This window comes from Herpailurus yagouaroundi, unplaced genomic scaffold (genome assembly GCF_014898765.1).
Source record: "Herpailurus yagouaroundi ecotype Mexico unplaced genomic scaffold, PumYag 28, whole genome shotgun sequence".
Lineage (NCBI taxonomy): Eukaryota > Metazoa > Chordata > Mammalia > Carnivora > Felidae > Herpailurus > Herpailurus yagouaroundi.
Window position 1 is genome coordinate 159,113,323 of NW_024412376.1, and position 19,560 is coordinate 159,132,882.

Here is a 19,560-nt window from a genome sequence, read left to right on the forward strand (position 1 = left end):
TAGGGTATTCTAAGACTTCCCTCAGCTAAAAAAATAAAAGCACAATTGACAAGATTTGCCAGAGAGAGATGATGACAGAATGACAGAATCCTTCAGCATTTTTAAATAAAGAGGGGGGAAAAGGTCATGAGGGATCATTGGATGGGAAGAGAATTCATAGAAATCAGAAAATTCTTCTTACCTCTTACACTTTTACCATAACCATTTAAAAAAAATTTTTTTTTTCAACGTTTATTTATTTTTGGGACAGAGAGAGACAGCATGAACGGGGGAGGGGCAGAGAGAGGGAGACACAGAATCGGAAACAGGCTCCAGGCTCCGAGCCATCAGCCCAGAGCCTGACGCGGGGCTCGAACTCCCGGACCGCGAGATCGTGACCTGGCTGAAGTCGGACGCTTAACCGACTGCGCCACCCAGGCGCCCCTCCATAACCATTTTAAAGACAAGGAGAGTAAACACAGTGGGATGATAATTTGTTAAACCAAAACTTCTTCAAAAGCACTCTGCTCTTATGCCTCTGGGTGAAATTTATTTTTTAAACTTTTTTTTTTTTTTTTCTGGGTGAAGTTTAGTTTTTGAACTTTTTTTTTTTTTCTGGGTGAAATTTGAGCATGTGTTCTAGTCCATTTCAGCATTCCCACAGACTACCAGATTGTGCCCACTATCTTCCTTATTTGTTTTCTCTGCCTTTAAGACTTTGGTGACACAATCCATAAATAACCTTTCCTATGGTATGTTTAGGTCAAAAATTCAGGCTCCAGAACAAATGAAGAAATTCATGGCAAATCTCATAACCAAGAAGGTAAGTTAATGAATTTCGTACTATTGACGTTAGTATTAATTGTGGTTACCGTTTGTCGAGGGCCTTCTGTCTGTCAGGCCCTGTGCTAATTACTTCACAAAGTCGCTCTTACTCAGGTCATATCATTTGGTAGGTGTTAGCAGCATCACTTCTGTAGCTGAGGAAACTGAGGCTTGGAGAAGTCCAGTGTTTGTTCAAGGCCCTCTGGCAGATAAGTGAGTGGTGGCTTGCCGTAAATAGCTGCTAGAACTTTGCCGGTAACTTCACAGTGGACTTAAATCCGGCGGGAACACAAATCCGGCGGGAACTGTACTGTAAGAGCAGTTCCTAGTACTTGTGCTCAGTACTTGTGCTAAGTACCTGTGTTGCCTTCAGACAGACAGTCCCAGTTTGGTAGATCAGGGGTGTCACGGTTATGTGGCTCTTCTCCCGGGAGTCAGGCCTCCACGAAACCTATGGAGGCTGCCAATTGCAGAGGGATTATTCTCCTCTCAAGCAGAACATAGACTTTAGTCGATTCCTGCTGTGGGCACCTTACTCCAAGAATGGGGAAAGAGGTATTTTTGTAACACGTTATGTACCGTGTTTCAAACCAAAGTAAAGCAGCGGTAATTCTACACACTCAAATACTCAGCACCTACTTTTGTCATATCTTAAAATTTGGTATATCTGCTCTATCGGCTTTTTGGAAAAAAAAATGTTACAGATAGAATTGAAATCACATTAGTATTCCACTCTGGGACTAGACCACCTTCATCCTGTTTTGCTTTGGTTGGTGGACGTTTGGGTTCTAGCAACTTTTCCCAATTACGAAGAATGCCGCTGTGCCGGATCTTGTACCTGTTTCCCAACGCGTAGTCGTGTGGCTGTGACTTGGGTGTGCAGTTGCTGAGCGGCTGGCCGCCTCCTCTGCTTCACAGACTGTGCCCAAGTGTCCCTAGGTGGTGTACCAGTTATAGCTCCACATCGTCTCCTATATTTAGTATTATCAGACTCAGGAATGTTCGCTAATCGGAGGACTGTGAAACAAGGACTTGTTTTCCTTGGATACGTCTTCACAAGATGTTGCTACATGAGCTGGAGGAAAATGGCGCTACTCTGTGTAGAGTCCAGTGACCTTCATCCTTCCACAAACCCATTTACTCACGTTTTACAAATGGAAATCACGGAGCTTACCTGACGTAGTTGCCGTGAGGACCCCGTCACAAAGATTTATGAAGTCCTTCCCCCTGCCACGCACGCCCCTCAAATAAGTACCGGAATGAATAATTTAACCTTTTTTTTCTTTTTTGTTGTTTATTAATCAGAGATGTCCAATGGCAGAAAAGACAACACAGAAGCCTTAAGAGATCACAGTGTTGAAGCAAATCCTAAAGAGGTGAGTTTTCATAAGAAACTCAAGTATTTCACGGTTTGTACCTAGTGTTTTCACTGGTGCACGGAGAAAGGCTTCACTTTTTTGTATGTATTAAAAATTAAATGAATCTCCGTATCCCTTTTATCTGTTTATGCTCTTGTGTTGTGTAAGTAGTTACTGGGATGTGTCCACGTTGTACAGTCAGGAAGGTTAAGTGTTACTTCATACCCTGCCTTTCCTTGGCTCTTTTCTGGGCCACTGAGGAGGAGAAGAGCCCTACCGATTCATTTATGACATGCCATTGATTGTAAGACACAGCTGGACTTCAGGGATGGTAAAAACGAGAAATACTTCTTTAAGAACATATTTTAAAGTTGTTGGATTACAGTATCTAACCAGAAACAGATTTAGATGTTTCGTATGGATTTACATTCAGATCCAAAAAAAAAAAAAAAAAGACTCAGGCTCACAAAATAAGTCTCATCCAAATCTAGATGCCAAAAATGCTATCCTAGATTTAAAAAAAAAAAAAAAAAAAAAAAAATTGCATGAAAATTTATTTCAGAGGCTAGAAGCTAATATAATGTGCTGTCATTTCAATAGATGTGGTCCCAGATTGTATTGCCTTTAATATAGTCATTCTTCATTCCAGGTTGAAGAGGAAGAAAGGCAGATGCCTAAAAGAAAAAGAAAGAAGCATTACCCCTCTTCAGAAGATGAACAGGGTATGTAGAATATATATGTTCCTCTTTTAGACATCTTTGAAGATCATATTATTTTCACATCCAAAATACTGGGCAAACATCCTAGAAAATTTTTGAGGGTGATAATTACTTACTTTACAACTCTTGAGTCCAGTTTATGTCCAGACTGGCTTGGCACCTCAAGGATTTTTCTGGACTTGATCTAGAAACTACATGCAGAAGACCCAATCACTGGGACTGACATAAACCCTGGGTTTTATGGGTCCCTCTGTAACCTGTGCCTGGACCCTGCCAGGGGCCACCAGTTTCTTTATTTTATATCATAAACAGATGCCCCACAGAGCTCGTGAAGTGTGTTAGTGAAGCTTAAATGCAGTAGCCCTTCTGTGCTTCATATTGTTGACTTTCCCACGGTCTGTAACAGTGCCATCCAATAGAACTTGTTGCAGGGGTGGAAATACTCTGCATTTGTTTTGTCTAGTACAGTAGCCAGAGCCACATGTGGCTGGCTGTTGAGCAGTAAAATGCCGTCAGTGTGAACGGAAGACTGGATTTATAATTTCATTCAATTTTAATTTAAATTTCAACAGCCACGTGTCGCTAATGGCTACCGTATTGGATGGTACAGAGACTGATACCTGACACAAAATAGAAATGCAATAAATGCTTATTAAATAATATGTGAGAAAGAATATGTGAAAAAGAATTTCCTTTTTTGGTTAGGAGCATGTAATTGTTTTTTAATTCTCGAGTTCATATTTTAGGCACCATTCATGTTATTTTATACACGTTCATAATAACTGTGTGAGTTAGGCATCATCACCATTTTGTAAATGAATTTGTAAGTGAAGGTTTGGCGAGACGATGACTTCATTCCCACCAAGTAAATCTGATTCCCAAGCCCGTGGTCTTAATCCCTAAACTATACCTTCTAGGTGGTAACTCATTGAGGGTGCTAACGTATCTCCAGGAACTCCGTGTGCCCTAAGCCCTTTCCATGGAACCTGCTGCTTTTTTGGTGTCATCTGAGCACTTGTGGATTTCTTGTTTTATTTTTTATATTTTGCTTTCCTGGTTTTGCCAGGGCCACCATCAGTGTTCAGTGCTCAAGTCACGTGACATAAATACATTTAGAGTAACTTTTGGGTTCACTATATCACAAGACTAAAAAAGAAGCCTTAAAGTGTCTTAAAATAGAACTATGCATTTCATTTTTCATTTAGCTTTTACCCCTTTGTGATTCTGTCCAAACTGATTTACAGATGAAAATCCAGATGTCCTAGATTCCAGAATAGAAACAGCACAGTGTTCTGAAACTGAGCCGCAAGATACAAAGGTATTTTTTTCCACATATTAATTTTAGATTTTGGGGGCAACCTAATTACATCACTGTGAATACTTATTATGATCTTCTTTCTCATTCTCGTATCCTTTTTACTTCACGTATCTGTAATAGTCACTTTATCATAAAAGGTATATTTTTTAGGATCCTGCAAAACAACAAATACTGCACTTGATCATTTTAAGCTGTAAGGGCAGTAACATCACAGTTTATATGTAACCATTGCTGAGGTTTCTGTTCAGTCATATTCACTTACTTAAGGTTTCTAGGTGTTTTCTTCCAAAGTGTCATATGCTACCGATGTGCTTGCACCAAAACATTGAAATACAGTGACGCATCACGTTATTTTAAAAATTCAATATTCTGCCTTCTTCTTTACTTCCTGGACTTAAAATAGAAGTAGTCCAAGGATTGGCCTCACCCACTGCCTCTCGTTCACATGGTCTTATTCTCCCCTGAGGACTCAGGGAGGCGGCTCACAAATTTGTATTTCTGCCCTTGCTCTCCAGGCCCCCGTTTCTGCATTTCCTGGCGACACCTCTTCTTGGGCACGCTTCCATTTCTGAGACTCAGTACTGCTTTTTGTCTCTTCCAAACTAGTTCCGTCTCCCTGTTCTCTCTTTCCCTAATTTATTTTTTCCACTTTGTTCCAGAAGTATTGAAGTCAACTTATATCAATACATGCAGTTGAATTCTAGCTTAGTAAAACCAGTTCAGAGTCTCTCTTTTCTCCCAGTGACCAATGAACTAAATAAAAAGTAATGGCAGGATTTTAAGAACCAGAGAGGGAGCCATGTAATGTCATGAATTTCAATTGGTCATGGTGAAGGAAAGAAAGAGGATTTTAAGCGCATCCCTCCCCCTGCCCTGTGCTGAACAAGAATCCTGAGACAGTACACCTAGATTTGGAGAGACCAGGTTGAAGGGGTACCTTTATATTTTCCCTTCAATTTCATGTAAGTTTTTTCATGTTACATTTTTTTTTTTTTTTAATTTTTTTTTCAACATTTATTTATTTTTGGGACAGAGAGAGACAGAACATGAACGGGGGAGGGGCAGAGAGAGAGGGAGACACAGAATCGGAAACAGGCTCCAGGCTCTGAGCCATCAGCCCAGAGCCCGACGCGGGGCTCGAACTCACGGAGCGCGAGATCGTGACCTGGCTGAAGTCGGACGCTTAACCGACTGCGCCACCCAGGCGCCCCATTTCATGTTAAATTTAGGTCAAAGATACCAACCATTTTCACTAAAAAAATCACATACCGATAATATTTTCAATGTTGTAAGACAGAATTCCCATTTTATATTTTAATTTATGTGGTTTTGTTTACGTACTATGGGAGTATTACAGTATCGCATTTCGACGTTTCTTGCTCAAAACGTTTTTGCCCCTAAGGGATGACTTCATGTGTTGCGAGATCATTGCTCTAAATCAGCCCAGCTGGATCCCCCCAGATTCTCGCGGGCACTTTCCCCTTTATCCCTCCCCACCCCACCCCCTACCCCCTCCTCCACCTCCCAACGAACAAAAGAAATCTGTTGCAAATTCCTATCAGTTCTTCTCTGGAGGTTCTCACAAACAGCCAAAATCCAGCCTGAGGGAGGAAGAGTGATTTCTGTTTTGCAGGGAAAAAAGAATGGCCTTGTTGCTGTAGAGTCTAGCCTTATCTCCTGTGGGCCTACCTTGGGAATTTGTATCTTTTGGTATAGCCTCACTAGCAGCAAAAACAGTTACTTTTTAAAAATTGTGCAACAAACTTCTACAAAAACTCCTAGGAAATACCTTTTGAAATAGAAAGGAAAACTTTGGGAAGGACAAAAGGAGGCAGGGTGAGGAAGCTTCTGGTCTTGTTCAACCTCTCCATAGGAGGAGAACGCAGGAGATCTGGAAGAATTATCTAAAATGAGCTCTAAGACGAACAGCACTGCCTCACGGGCCACGGACGAAAAAGGTGAGTGATACACAGACTTAGATACGTTGTTGGGAGAGACTAATCCTTCCAAGTGTCAGCGTCTCTGTCCCCAGGCTTCGCTGGCCACAGCTGCAGATGACTCAGCTGTCCTTCCCGGAGAATCCAGTGGCTCACACTTCATAGCCCCAGGGCTTGGGAATAGTTTTGAATTTGGATCTTAACTCTACCCAAAGTATGCTTATCAGTTAGCCAGACTGCAGCGCCTTAACTTGGGCGGCATAGGCCTGAGGATGGCGTGTGCGCGCGTCGGTGACTGGGACCGTGTAGGCCACTTGGACGGGTGTGGTGGCGACGCGGCTGCCCGGGGTCCCCAGCAGTGAACTGAGCTGTGCTCTTTCTGCAGACGAATACAGTGGCGGGGAAGCTGCTGGCGAAAAGACGGAGCAGAATGACGATGACACGGTGAAATCTCAGGAGGTAAGCAGTGTCCTTCCTGTCTTCTTGTTCAGATACGCGAGTACTAACAAGAGATAGAGTGCGTTGAAGGCGATTACCGAAAGGTTTTGCCAGGTGCCTTTGAGGTCGTTCGTTTTTTCAGCGCGCTGGGCCGTTTCACGCCGCGCATCGTATCATCGGTGTCGTTGTGGTTAATCTTGTTCTCTTCATTTTCACTTCATTTCATCCGAACATTTTAAGAGACCTACTTCTGTCACGACCATGTAGGATCAGCCCAGAGCTGTACCTCAATGTTTAGGTCAGAGAGCAGGACTGCTGAGCCCTGGAGTCTAGACAGGGCGAAATGGGGACAGCACAGCCGGGTGCACAGAAGGCCCACAGCGAGTGCTGAATGGGACCCACTTTCAGGAGGGCAGGCCGACCTCCAGCCACATCCCCCTCTACTCTGGGGGATGTGCAGAGCCTGGGGCGGGGGTGCGGTGGAGGCAGAATCCCGCTGACCTGAGACAGGCCCATAAATCAAGGGAAACAACCTATACACCAGCCACATCCAGATGACTGTGACCAAGTTTGCCTGACTTGATACAACTTCTGAATAGTTCTCTTTGTTTTCTCACACTTGTGTATGAGAAGATCAGTGGCCTGCTTTATTTTTTTTATAAGGGATAACATTTGGTCACAAGTGACTAGGACTGAATCCATATTTAAGTGCACATATATGTCGACTGCAGAAGTAAAAGCTGACACTAAGCACTCACTTCCGTTAGCTCATCACCTAATCCCCAGGACTCCATGAATTAGTAGTACAGCTCTCCGTGTTTACAAGGTGACAGAATGCACGACTGGGAATGGAGCCCTGAGCCAGGTATTTGTTTTTAAGTGACAGAGCTGGGATCTGAGACCTGCGTCTTAGGAGAGAACTCTAAATCTCATTTGGAGACAACAACAAAATTTTATTGCTCTTTGTTTCCTTCCCCCCTTAGGAGGATCAGCCAGTAATTATTAAAAGGAAAAGAGGAAGACCCCGTAAATACCCCGTGGAAACAGTGTTAAAAGCAAGTAGGTATTTATTTTCATGTGTTCTCGGTTCACAGGAAAGACGTTTCCAGGGGGGCGTGGTTGGCTCAGTCGTTAGATTCTTGATCTCAGGGTTGTGAGTTTGAGGCCCACATCAGGCATAGAGCTTATGTAAAAAAAAAAAAAAAAAAAAAAAAGATATTTTCAAACTGATTTTCTAAGTGAGATTTTTATTTTTGTATTTTTTAGAAGAAGATTGCAAAACAGATCCTGGTGTTGTCACTGTGAGTAATTGCAGCACGTGAGAAATCTGGGAGCATTTGCTCTGGACCTGGATAGTATATACTGCAGCATTCGTGTTCTGAACCACTTTACTTTTTTTTAATATTTGGAAAGCATTGAACGAGTTCCTCAAATAGAATCCTGAATAACCATTTAAGTAACATTTCAGTTACCAGTAACTACGTAAACATACTGTTTTTCAGTCCGATCCCACCCTCACGTGTAAGTTTGGTTATATAGAAATTACGTAGGGACTTACCTTCTTGTCATCCTTGATTAAGATGTAGAAAATGGCTGTTGTATGTGATTTTTAGATAATGGCTTCTTTATGGAAACCCTCACTGTGTCTCACCTGTTACTACTCCCTATGGAGTTCCTTTCATGATAAAATGCACCCTGATATCAGTGCAGGAAAATCCTCAGCGATACTTTATCTTTTCTTTGTCTTTGGCCCTGACGTGTACCGTCCAACAAAATCATTGCATCAAGACTTCACTGCATGAGTTTCAAGGGCAGCATTATTAGAAGGACAAACACACGTCCAGTGTTTTAACAAAACCAAATGGAACTGGAGTCTCCACTCTGCCACTTCCTGCCAGAGCTGTGCACTAGGCTAGTGATGTGAGCCTCCAGAGACTCCCGTGTCTTTGGATGTAAAGAACCATAACAGTACCTGCCGTGCTTCTCTCAGTAGAGTTATTAGAAGACAGCAGGACCGAGGAGCCACGTGTGAATGCACTTTACAACGTGTAAGATGGTTTGCCCGAGTTGGGGAATATTAACAGTGGGCCATGCCACGTCCCCTCCGGTGCTCCTCTCCCAGCATAGCAGCAGAGCGGCCGGGGACGAGGCTCGTGGCAGCCCCGGTCCTCCTGTGGAAAGACCATGCGTTCACAAGCACGGCATCCATGTTCTCTTGGTAGACCTAGCCAACGACAGGAGACAGGTTCCACAGATTCTGCCCACATCGTAGCGATCTTGAACCTTCCTTACGTAATTGCTGACTTTCTTGGTGGTGACAACTAACTGCTGACTTCAGTTTTTTCTTTGTTTAAATTTAGGTAGAACAGTCTCCACCTGGCAGCAAACCAAAATTAACACAAGCAGGTATGCCTCGAGCGTTGCTCTGCACGGGATCTAGGGACAGAGCGGAGGCGGCCGCCTATGGGGGAAGGTTTCAGAGTTTCATTGTTTCTCAGTGAAGTGGGTTTCAACAGTTGCCCTCGTAGCCCTTGGGAGACTCTTGCTACTGGCCTCTCTTGTGACAGGAGCCCTTCTTGGCTTCAGGCTTCTTGAGGAAGCCTCCAGAGAGGAGGGTGAAGGCAACCAAAAGTAAAAGAGGGGCGACACTGCCGTGTCCAAACCATAATTTACTAGGTATGTTTAAGGAAGAGATGGGTCAGGCTGGGGACTGGGCATTCGTACCAGGAAGATAGGAATTGATATTCAAAAGCCTGTTGTTCTCACACAGTTTTGAAAGTAGCCTGTGCAGTTCTGGAGGCAGAGTGCAAGAGATACAATTGCTTCCGTTATTTTGGTCCCCGTTCCAAGGAGAAAAATACTCCAGAATGTTGACAGTGATTGGCCCGGGGTGGTGGGATCATGGGAACATTCCGTGTTCTTTTCGTTACCTGCATTTTCCAGAATTTGTACAATGTGTATATATTACTTTCGTGGTTTAAAACTTTGTACTTAAAACCAACAAGACCCATTGGTGGGTTTTAAAGGATTGGCACAGGCAAAAAGATGAATGTGACCACGATTTGGGATCAAATAAACAGCTGGTTAGATCAGGAAAGTACATGTTCTCAGCAAGGTAAAGCAAATACGTGATTTAAAAACTTCTCCGCATTTAACTGATCACATTTGATCTTGTGATCAAATTCCGGTTTTTCTTGTCTCTTGGAAAATTAAGGTTGGCTGATTATTATTGTTTTTGTTTTTGTTTTTTTTTTTTTACAAAGGGGACTTCTTATGTTTGGTTTTTAACCAGTTTTTATTCATAATTTTATAATATTTTGAATCCATATAACAAGAAACCTTTATAACTTGAATCCCCTTGAAAGAGTCTAATCTGAGCTGCGTGATCAGTGGTTTGGCAGTGATTTTCTGAGTCTCGGTAACGATGGCCGGTTGAGGCAGGCTTCTCCACTGCCAGCCTTCTTGACATGACTGTTCCATCTACATAACTTTAATAACTTCAAACAGCGCCTTAAACTAAACTTCAGATACACCGTCAGAAAGCTGTAACATCTACAGGAAGCATGTATGTAAAGACCAGGCACGCACAACCTAAAATCGGCCTCTAATATGTGCTTTTCTCATTGCTCCGATATAACTGTTTACAGTCAGAGCATTCCAGCTAGCATGCACTTGTGATGTGACTCTGAACAAATTACTCACATCAAGTTACCTGGGCCTCATTTTTCCTAACTGTAAAATGGGTATTATAACAGGGAGCTACACTGAGGTCTCTGTGAGGTCTCTCGTCCTGATGCGCAGCTCCCTGTGTGTCCCGAGGTGTCCCAGATGTCCCTTTCCTCCTCCTTTTCTGGGTTCAGAGCATTCGAGCTGAAAGGGTGGGCTAAGCCAGGTCCTCAGCTTACAGGTGAAACACTGAGGCTTGGGGAATTTAAATAATTTTCCCAGATGGCGCAGGTGACCTCTGACGGGTCTGAAGCACAGATTTGGAGGTCTCGACTTGGATTCAGATGTACTTTCTGCTGGGTATTCTGACTCGAGCTCCGCTTGCCTGATACAAGATGGTGACAGCTGGGGTAACGGCATTAATCAGCACTGGTACATTCGGAGACAACAAGCCAGACTGTTGAAAATTGATTTTACACCAAGTATTAATGCAAAGATTTTCCTTTTCTTAAAGATGAGTCCAATAAAGAAACCACTACCCCACAAGAAAGAAGTACAAGCAATGTAAGTGTCAGTTTTCTCATCAAGGTCCATCCTTTAGGAATAAACTTAGTAAATGTTCAGTTAACCACCCTTTTCACTTTATCGTTACTGCTTCTAGGATGATGGTGAAGAAAAAGCAGTAGCGAGCGTGCGTCGGAGAGGAAGAAAGCCCAAGCGCTCGCTCACTCTGTCAGACGACGCTGGTATGTTTCTGGCACGTTCTTAATTGCGGAGTCTTACCATTTCAAAATCACCTTTTTAAGAGTTTTTCTCTGGATGAGGGAAAATCCAGTGGGGCACAGCTAGTATTAATATTACATAAATATGTGTGAAATGGCTCTAATCCCATGTCAGAAATGGTACATCCCAGATGCTTTTCTGAGTACATGTGGATTTTTCGTGAATGCTGGCTGTGAACTGCCTAAGTAAACTATCGCAAATGTGTTTGAGATTAAGTTAAACAGTTCTGAGTTGCAAGTGCTGAAACAAAAGGAAATGGAAAACCACTTCTTCTGCCTCCAAGTCCCTCATATCCTACGCTCTAAGCGCCATGACTCTCCTCTGGAAGTGTCTCGGGGAATTGTAGAATCCAGGTGTTACCCTTCTGTTTGAGCAGAATCTTCAGAGCCAGAAAGGAAACGCCAGAAATCAGTGTCTGAAGCCACCGAGGACAAGAAAGACCCGGAGTCTGAGGAGGACGAGGAAGAGGAGGAAGAGGATGAGCCCTCGGGAGCCACCACGAGGTCCACCACCAGATCCGAGGCTCAGAGGTAACGGGGGCAGAGAGCTTCCAAAGGCCTTCAGCAGCTTCTCCCGTCAGAAAGCAGCTTCGGGTTTCACGGGATTCTCTTTTCATTGACCCCCTCGTGCCGCGGTGTAAGCTGTGTCCTTTGCTTGCATCTTGAGCAGAGAGCACGTGCTCTCAGCCCTCGCACCCTGCAGTTCTCGGAGAAACCCTCCTTCCACCCTCACATTCGAGTCTTTGCCAGGGTCCCAAAGCCCGTTTGGTGGAACCCGTTCGGTCCCGGTACAGCTCCTTACTGAGCGTCACTCGGTGTCTCGGATTCCGTGCTGGGCCCGTGGGGGAAGGGAGGCGCGCACACAGGCCCCGTCTGCAGCCGGCTCAGCTCCAGCGAGAGAGGAGGCAGGCACACCCGTCACTGGTGAGGCGCGTGCAGCCGGTGGCCCGGACCAGGTTGACCGTGGGAAATTGCCCGCACGTGACCATTTTTTCCTCACATAAGTTACTTCATGTTTCCCAGAGTTCATTCTCCCAGGCCCCGGGTCAGCCAGAAGCCTCTGGAAGACAGAGTGCCATGGGCAAATGAGTTTTGGGAGTGCCAGTGAATTCTTTGTCCTTCAGGAGTCCCAGTGCACATGAGAATATCAAGGGCTTGGCGTGGTCCTAGAGGAAAGAAACCTGTTGAACTTTGTCTGAACAGACATTATTCGCCAGTTATACCCCCACCCGCACCTGTTAGTATCAGTCAGTGTTCTTTTCCCCAGGGCACGTTTTGAGACCTGTTGCATCACTTTATGGTTTATTAACCTACTAAAGCGAGAGTATCTTCCATGTTTAAGGTGATTCACAAGCCACTAATTGTGGTATCATCTTCTGTCCTTTCATTACCCAAGATTCAGCAAAAAGTTCAGGAACATTTATTTCAAGAGTATCACTTGATTATATCTGTCACCGTCGTATAGCAGTAATAGTGACGTGTGTTTACGTGAAGACTTAAAATCAACCTATTTCTTTTAGTTTTTTTTTTTTTTAATGCTTATTTTTTTTTTTTGAGGTAGAGAGAGAGCAAGCAGGGAAGGGGCAGAGGGAGAGAGAGAGAGAGAATCAGTGCAGAGCCCAGCACAGGGCTGGAACCCACGAACCGTGAGATCGTGACCTGAGCCCAAATCAAGAGTCGGACGCTCCACCGCCTGAACCAGCCCGGTGCTCCAAAATCACCGTTTCTGATCACTCCATACTTAACTCATCAGCAGCCACTGGCGCCACAGTTTGGTTTCTCCAAGAATCAGATTTCAGAGCCACAAGACTTCAGGAACTCGCATGGTGAAGAGAGGTGGCGGGTGGCCTCGTACTTGGTTTTTAGCTGGAGCAGCTCAGATAAGCAGAAGAGCCAGAGTCCGGTCCCCTGTGCGTGGGAGAGGGCGGGAAGTGGAGCGCAGTCCCCTGCATCGGGCTCAGAACCACTGCAGGGCCACCGCCTCCGCCGGGACAGTTGGGCCCGCCTCACGGCCAGTCTGTGGGCCTTCTTGTGGTCTCTGAGTGAGCGTCTGCAGGTAGCGGTCAGGTGTTTCGAATTCACTCTTTGAAAACAAACCTGACTCGACTTCGGATTCCGTGATCGCCTAGGTTGTCGGCGCTCTCCTTAACGTGCCTTCAGGGCTTCTGACTTACAAAGGGATTCTCTTGTCTTAGTTTCGATTCCTTGGCATCCGTTGATTGGTTCCAGGGCTCTGGCTCTGGTTAATTCCAGATGCTGGGGGTTGGCCGGGGTCTCCGTGGGTTAGTGCTGCTAACCTGTTGCGCCCGCGGCTCCTCTCGGAAGGCCTTCCCACGGCGGGGTCCTCGGGGGCGGGGAAGCCAGCCCTGCTTGGCATTCTGTTCCTTGTGCGCAGTAGGAGCTGGCCTCCCAGAGGCGTCTGCCCTTGTTCTGGATCTGCTCCGGGGGCTTCTCTCCAGCATTTCCCTAAACGCTTGTGGGCAACTTCTAGGTGTCCTCTTACTTTGAACCCCCTCATCATCCACGTGTTCCCCAGAGTTTCTGTGTCACTCCGGAGCACTTGCTCTGCACACGTGTCCTGCACAACGTGTGGGCTAAGGAACCCGGGGAGAGGATCGCCCCATCGTCCCTCGTAGGGACGCGCTGCAGCCAGCCGTGCGCCCGGCTCTCTGTTCCCCGCTGGAGCCGCACAGCAGCTCACACGAGCTTTCTCTCCCGGGCTTCCTGGCGAGCCAGCTCTCCGGTCCCCTGTTACCTGTGCAGACCGTTACTCGGCCCAGTCCCAGGGCCTCATCCGTTAGCCTTGTGACTTGTACTTCTGTGACTCTGGGCCCTTACTCTCCCGCGGGGAGCACTGTGGGGATTGCTGTCTTGTCAGCCAGTGTATTTGTTATTATCACAGATTCCTCTTCCTCTAAATCATGGAAAAACCTCCCACACAATCAAAGCAAATCCAGAGCCGTGCGGGCAGTTCGTGGTAGACGACATCAGGTCCACTTTTTACCATCGGTCCGGAAAACCAACCATTTTCTGCTTTTAGTCCCCATTCTCTGACTCACCCACGAGGAGCCTTGTCCTTTCGGGACAGGCCCCGGGACTGGAGTGCTGAGGGTACCACTGCCCGGTGTTTCTGTAATCTGTTTCAGAAAGCATCCTAGCAAGCCATCGGCACCTGCAGCATCCAAACATGGCAGCCCAGAGACAGTTTCTTCTAGAAATCGCCAAAAATTAGCAAAAGAGAAGTTATCTGCCAGCGAGAAAGTTAGTAACTCTCCCCCATTAGGAAGGTAAGTCCCTGCTTACACTCCAAGTCTTTTTTAATGCCCTGAGCCTATTTTTGGTACGATAATGTTTTCTTCCCAAGTTCCTTTAAGACCTGTCTTTTGGGTATCATTGGTTTCCCAAATGGAAACCTCCTCCAAAAGGAATTGGAGTGGCTGTGGAAGGAATGTCGGCCCTCCTACATGGACTTGCCCTTGACCCTTGTGCGCCTTCCCTGCCGGCTCCCGTCCACCAGGGCCGAGGGCGAGGCGTGTTTCTTCCCAGGTGGCCATGGGTCTGAGTGCTTGGCTAACCCAGCACAGCATGGTCGGGCATCTCATAGCCCAGAACCATTTGTGTTTTAGCCGGAGCGTTGGCGAGGCGATGGGGTAACGAGCAAAACGGCCGCTTCTGGCTCAGCCCCCACCGTCCACAGCCCCCTTCGTCCTGCCGCTTCCCACAGGCTGCGCCGAGGCCTCCTTTTTGGCCTTGGCTTGTGCTGGGTCTCCAGCCCCCTTGCCACCAGCCCCCAGTAAGCCAGGCACTGCCATCCTGACTCTCCCTCCTCCGGAGCACCGGGGGGGGGGCCCCCCCCGCTGCTTCGGTGTCTTTGCTGTCCTTCCTGCCGCACCTCTCGCCTGCTGTGCGGAGGATGGCAGTGGGTCCCCCTCGGACTGTAAGCTTCTTCCTTGAGATGCGGGGCGTGTCTTACTTTCCGTACGTCATCGCACCAAAGATAGAAGACTCTTCACGCTGTACAAAGGCTGTCGCGACCTGTCCCACAACAGTTTGCTTCTCACAGCATACGGGTGTGTATAATGTGTACATGCGCTGATATCCCCACGTCCTGGAAAGGGAAGCGGACTAAAGGGCCAGGCGCCTTTCACATAGATTCTCCATTTAATCCTCATTATGTGGGATGTAGTATTTATCCTTATTTCATCAGGGAGGGGATGAATCTCAGGAAAGTCTGGTCCGTGTTTCCCAAAGCGGAACTGCAGACCAATCATGGACACTTTTGCTAGGAAGAAGATTGCCAGATTGCCATTCTGCGGGGTGGGGGGCCGAGAGTCTGCGTTGCCGACAGCCCCAGGTGATGCTGGTGCCGCTGGTCACAGACCGCATCCTGGGGGGCCCACCGAGCCCCTCCGGCCGGGAAGAAGCACCCTGACCGAGAGCTGCTGTTCCCCGCCACATGGCATGGGGCACAGGCCCGGCATACACCGGCTGCCCGGCAAATAGGTGTTCACTTAGTGGCCGGCGGCTTCCCCGACTCGGCTCGAGGTGGACGTTCGCTCATGCGGGCCCGCCGGAACCGCGTCCCGTACAAGCGCAGCTGACTCCGTTTGAGTTCTGTCCCTGTGCCGTCAGAAGGACGATAGAGCAAACGCATTCTCCTGTCGGTGTGGCCCCACTGGTCCGCCCCTGCAGACTTGGCTTCCGTGGTGTTCTCCTTCCCGGGTAGCACACGGACAGGCGCGGACATGTGCCTGCGTACCCGGTACTGGACCCAGCGGCCACCCTGGAGAAGCAGCCTAGCGGACGCAGACGCGTGGACGTGATTTTCAACTTTCCTTGGCCCCAACCACGCCAAAACGGTTTTGCAGCATCACCTGTGTTCACATTCTGCCTCTATCACCGAAACAAAATTTTCGTGAACGAAATTTAATAGAAGCAATGCCAGTGGCATTTCCTATTGAGGTCTGTTCACGTGTCGTTCTAGAACGATGACTGTATCCTCTAGTTGGAAGAGAGCAGCTCGCTCTGCGATGACGACGGCTTCCCGGAAGGAGTTGCTTTTGAACTGGGGCCTAAAAACGCTCACGTGTGCTAGATGGGAGGTGTGGGTGATTCTCCAAGAATTCACATGTCAAAGCACGAAAACGTGAAGGAATGTCGTGTTTGGGAACGGCAGGACTTCGGCAGGACCGTAGCCCAGGGTGGTGTAGAAGTCAAGGGCTAACTGTAAAGGACTTTTGAATTCTCGGGATGACTTTATCTTGAAAGCCATCAGATAGTCAACAGGGACATCCATATAATACTAAACAGGACAGTGACACCATTCATTGAGGTTTCCAACAGATCATTGTCACGGCAGACAGAGCGAAGAGATTGGCCAGAATGCTCTTAGGAAATTCCAGTGCCTTTTTTTTTTTTTTTTTTTAAAAAAAAACGTTTATTCATTTTTGAGAGAGAGAGAGCATGAGCAGGCGAGGGGCAGAGAAAGAGGGAGACACAGAATCTAAAGCAGGCTCCAGGCTCCGAGTTGTCAGCTCAGAGCCTGATGGGGGGCTCGAACCCATGAACCATGACGTGAGCCAAAGTTGGACACTTAACCGACTGAGCCACCCATGTGCGCCTCCCCCACCCGCCCCGAACTCCCCCTCCGGTGCCTTTTCTACCATTGCCAGCCCTTCTCTGTAAACTGGCCCTCGCCCAGATGTAGTGGACAGCCCTGCTGGGGTCCCGCTGGCCGTCTCAACTCGGGGCAGTGCGTGGAGGAGGTTACTTTTCAGACAGAAGAACTAGGACCCAGAGAAGAAGGTGCTTGGACCCAGGCGGGCACCCGGAGCGTGAGGGAGCTGGAAGCAGATTACAGGCCTCCAAGCTGCCCTCGTGCCGTTTGTATGAGGCGGTCAGCAGATGACCAGTCAGCACTGCTCCCCCCTAGAGCTGCCTCTTCCTGCAGAAACGTGACCCGGGCTTTCTCCTCCTGGCTCTAAAGTCCAAAACCTCCCCTTGTTTAAAGAACTCCCAAGTTACTGAAGCCGTTCCCTTCAGCTCTCATCACTGCCTTGACTTTTCTTTCCTGCAGATCGAAGGCCCAGCTCTCCCCTCCTAGCAAGCGCAAGAGGGAGGCCAGCCCCCCCGGAGCCCGAACTAGAGGCCAGCAGAGGGTGGAAGAAGCCCCTTCGAAGAAGGCCAAGCGGTGATCCTGGCCGCCGCCGCCCCCTGGCTTGTGGAGGACACCGCGGAGAGAGGAGGGACGAGCCTCGGGGCCATAAGCTTTTTTTTTTTTTTTTTTTTTTAAACCAGGGAAAGGACATGCATGTGCTCTGAGTTTCTAGGTGCAAGCTTTTTCTTGTTCTGTTTTAAACAGCTTTATAAACTACTGTTCATAGAAGATATTATGTACATTTATTTCAGATAAAGGAAAATAAGTTTACTTTGTATCTGAACTCAAAACAAAGTAGTTGTATATTTTAACATGTGAAATTGGGATTTCCCGATGGGACACGTCACTAATGCGAACCCTTCCAGCCCATCAGACACCAGGCTGCCTACTGGTAATCTGTGTACAGTATATAAACATGTAAAAATAGGTTGTATTTTACTCTATGTATGATGCTAATCAATGAACACTTTATTTATTTTACAGAGAAAACTTATCTGTGAACTTTACTATATATCTGTTTATTTTATTTTATTATTTTTTTTTATAAAAAAAAGGGGTGGGGTGGGTTTCAATGCTATGCAGTCATCAGTAGAGATGTTTTAGGACGCTGCCTGCCTTGTAACTATATGAATATGACCCGGCAGGAAATACAGAATCTTCTCGCATGTATCCCAGTAAAGTAGTTTAGCTCCAGAAAGGGTCTGCATTGCTTTTCTGTTCACAGCTGTGACTGTTTTTAAGAATGTACCTTGTTTTTAGATTATGCTCGCCTCTGTGGCTCTCCTTCCAGCCCCACTGGCGTGCGAGGTCCTACATCCCGTCACCTGCAGCAAAAACCTCTCTGTCGGTGTTCATTCCTCCCCTCTGTGCTACTCCGAGGCTTTTACCCATTTTCTTTCCATATTGTCCTTTCTCGGTGACAAGAAATGCATTGAGATTAGGTCACTCCTGTCTATCGAGCTTCAGGATTTTATGTTGTTTTATACACGGTGATTTCAAGATAGAAACTGGCTTTATCGCCGGGTTCTTTTTTAAACATGTTTTAACTCCCATATGAACAAACTGTCCAACCTAAGTTTTTTCATAAGATTAAATTTTTCTTAAGATCAAATTTGTCTCTAGCAATGGATGTGATGAGTTGCCAAATAATTGAGATTATTTTAAAATGTTTTGTTCATATTGTTTTATAATTAAAATTTACATTCAGTGTGTGTGAACTTTTTTTTTTGCCTCTTAATGTAAGGTGGATATTTCTGTCATTTTACATGGTTTCTTACAAGATTTTATATATAAATTATAAGATGTTTCCAAAACTTGAGCGGTAAGATTTTTTTTTTTTCCCGTATTTTAAATGTTCTTCCTGTGAAAAACACTTCTTCTCTTCAAATACTTGGTGTTGGAGATACTGTTCCGTTTTCACTTTCAAATATGAGTCCGTGGTGGCCCCTCGGTAGAACTGAATGTTGGATCTGGAAGGGACCTTGGACACAAGAACAAGAGAGTTACTCGTTTTCATTTAAGTGGATGAATTTAACCAAAGCTCAGAAATGGAAAGTGGCTTCTCTTAGTCAAGGGAAGAAGCCAGAGTTGGTTCCAAGGCCCCAAAGTCCTGGAGCCACAGTCTCTGCACTGTGGGGTTTAGATTGGATTACCAGAAACACCTCAAACTGCATTCTCAGTGCGAAACCTGCGTATGCGGTTGGGTCACAGCCGTTCTGGGCATGGCCTGACAGCGATAGAGTCGTCGGACCAGGAGGAAGTGCTGCCTCTTTATAAAGTTGGAGCTAAATATCGGCACTGGGAAATGCAGTTTTCTGGTGGGAACTCAGCTAGGCCATTGTGGCTTCCAGTTGTTCTAAAAGCCAGGTAGGGAGGGGACACTGTCCCATGGGGCACCAGAACTACAGGGGAGCAGTTCTCTGTCATCACGATGATTCAGTCCTGCTGGCATTTAGTAGAAGGGAGGAGGTCAGAACGCTGAACGTTCTGCAGGGGACGAGACCGCCCTCGCCTCCACGGAAACGTCTGCGCCAAATGCCTGTAGCTTCCCCTGGAGACCCGCACAGACCGTCTCCGTGTTTGCCATCCCCTGGTCTCTGCCCAGCTACCACTGTCCCCACCACTCTCTGCCCCTCCGCAAGCAATATGAACACCAGCACATCGCGGAGCTGAGACGGCTGGAATAAGCCAGCAAGACTTCCCAAAGGGGCAGAAAAATCCCCTGGTGGAGAGTGATGTGGCTAATTCCTCTTGAGCTAAAGCTGGTCGTGCACGACCACAGTCCTTCCCTGCCTACTTGAGGCCTCTGCACGTTATGCCCCCACCCCCACCACCACCACCTAGGCTTTTTAAAGACTACAACCTACTAACGATGTCCTGCC

General features: G+C 46.7%; 1 protein-coding gene across 1 annotated transcript in view; it reads left to right on the plus strand.

Annotated features, from left to right (window-relative positions):
- BOD1L1 (biorientation of chromosomes in cell division 1 like 1) overlaps positions 1-17,872 on the plus strand; it is a 41,923-nt gene extending 24,051 nt beyond the window's left edge. The window contains exons 12-24 of the mRNA XM_040487828.1: positions 742-802; positions 2,110-2,180; positions 2,812-2,884; positions 4,126-4,199; positions 6,073-6,157; positions 6,522-6,595; positions 7,558-7,633; positions 7,841-7,875; positions 8,935-8,980; positions 10,755-10,804; positions 10,902-10,986; positions 11,400-11,553; positions 17,099-17,872. Coding sequence (XP_040343762.1) covers positions 742-802; positions 2,110-2,180; positions 2,812-2,884; positions 4,126-4,199; positions 6,073-6,157; positions 6,522-6,595; positions 7,558-7,633; positions 7,841-7,875; positions 8,935-8,980; positions 10,755-10,804; positions 10,902-10,986; positions 11,400-11,553; positions 17,099-17,216 — 1,002 coding nt within the window. The 3' untranslated portion in view covers positions 17,217-17,872. The remainder of the gene's footprint in view (positions 1-741; positions 803-2,109; positions 2,181-2,811; positions 2,885-4,125; positions 4,200-6,072; positions 6,158-6,521; positions 6,596-7,557; positions 7,634-7,840; positions 7,876-8,934; positions 8,981-10,754; positions 10,805-10,901; positions 10,987-11,399; positions 11,554-17,098) is intronic.
- Positions 17,873-19,560: the final 1,688 nt, after the last annotated feature.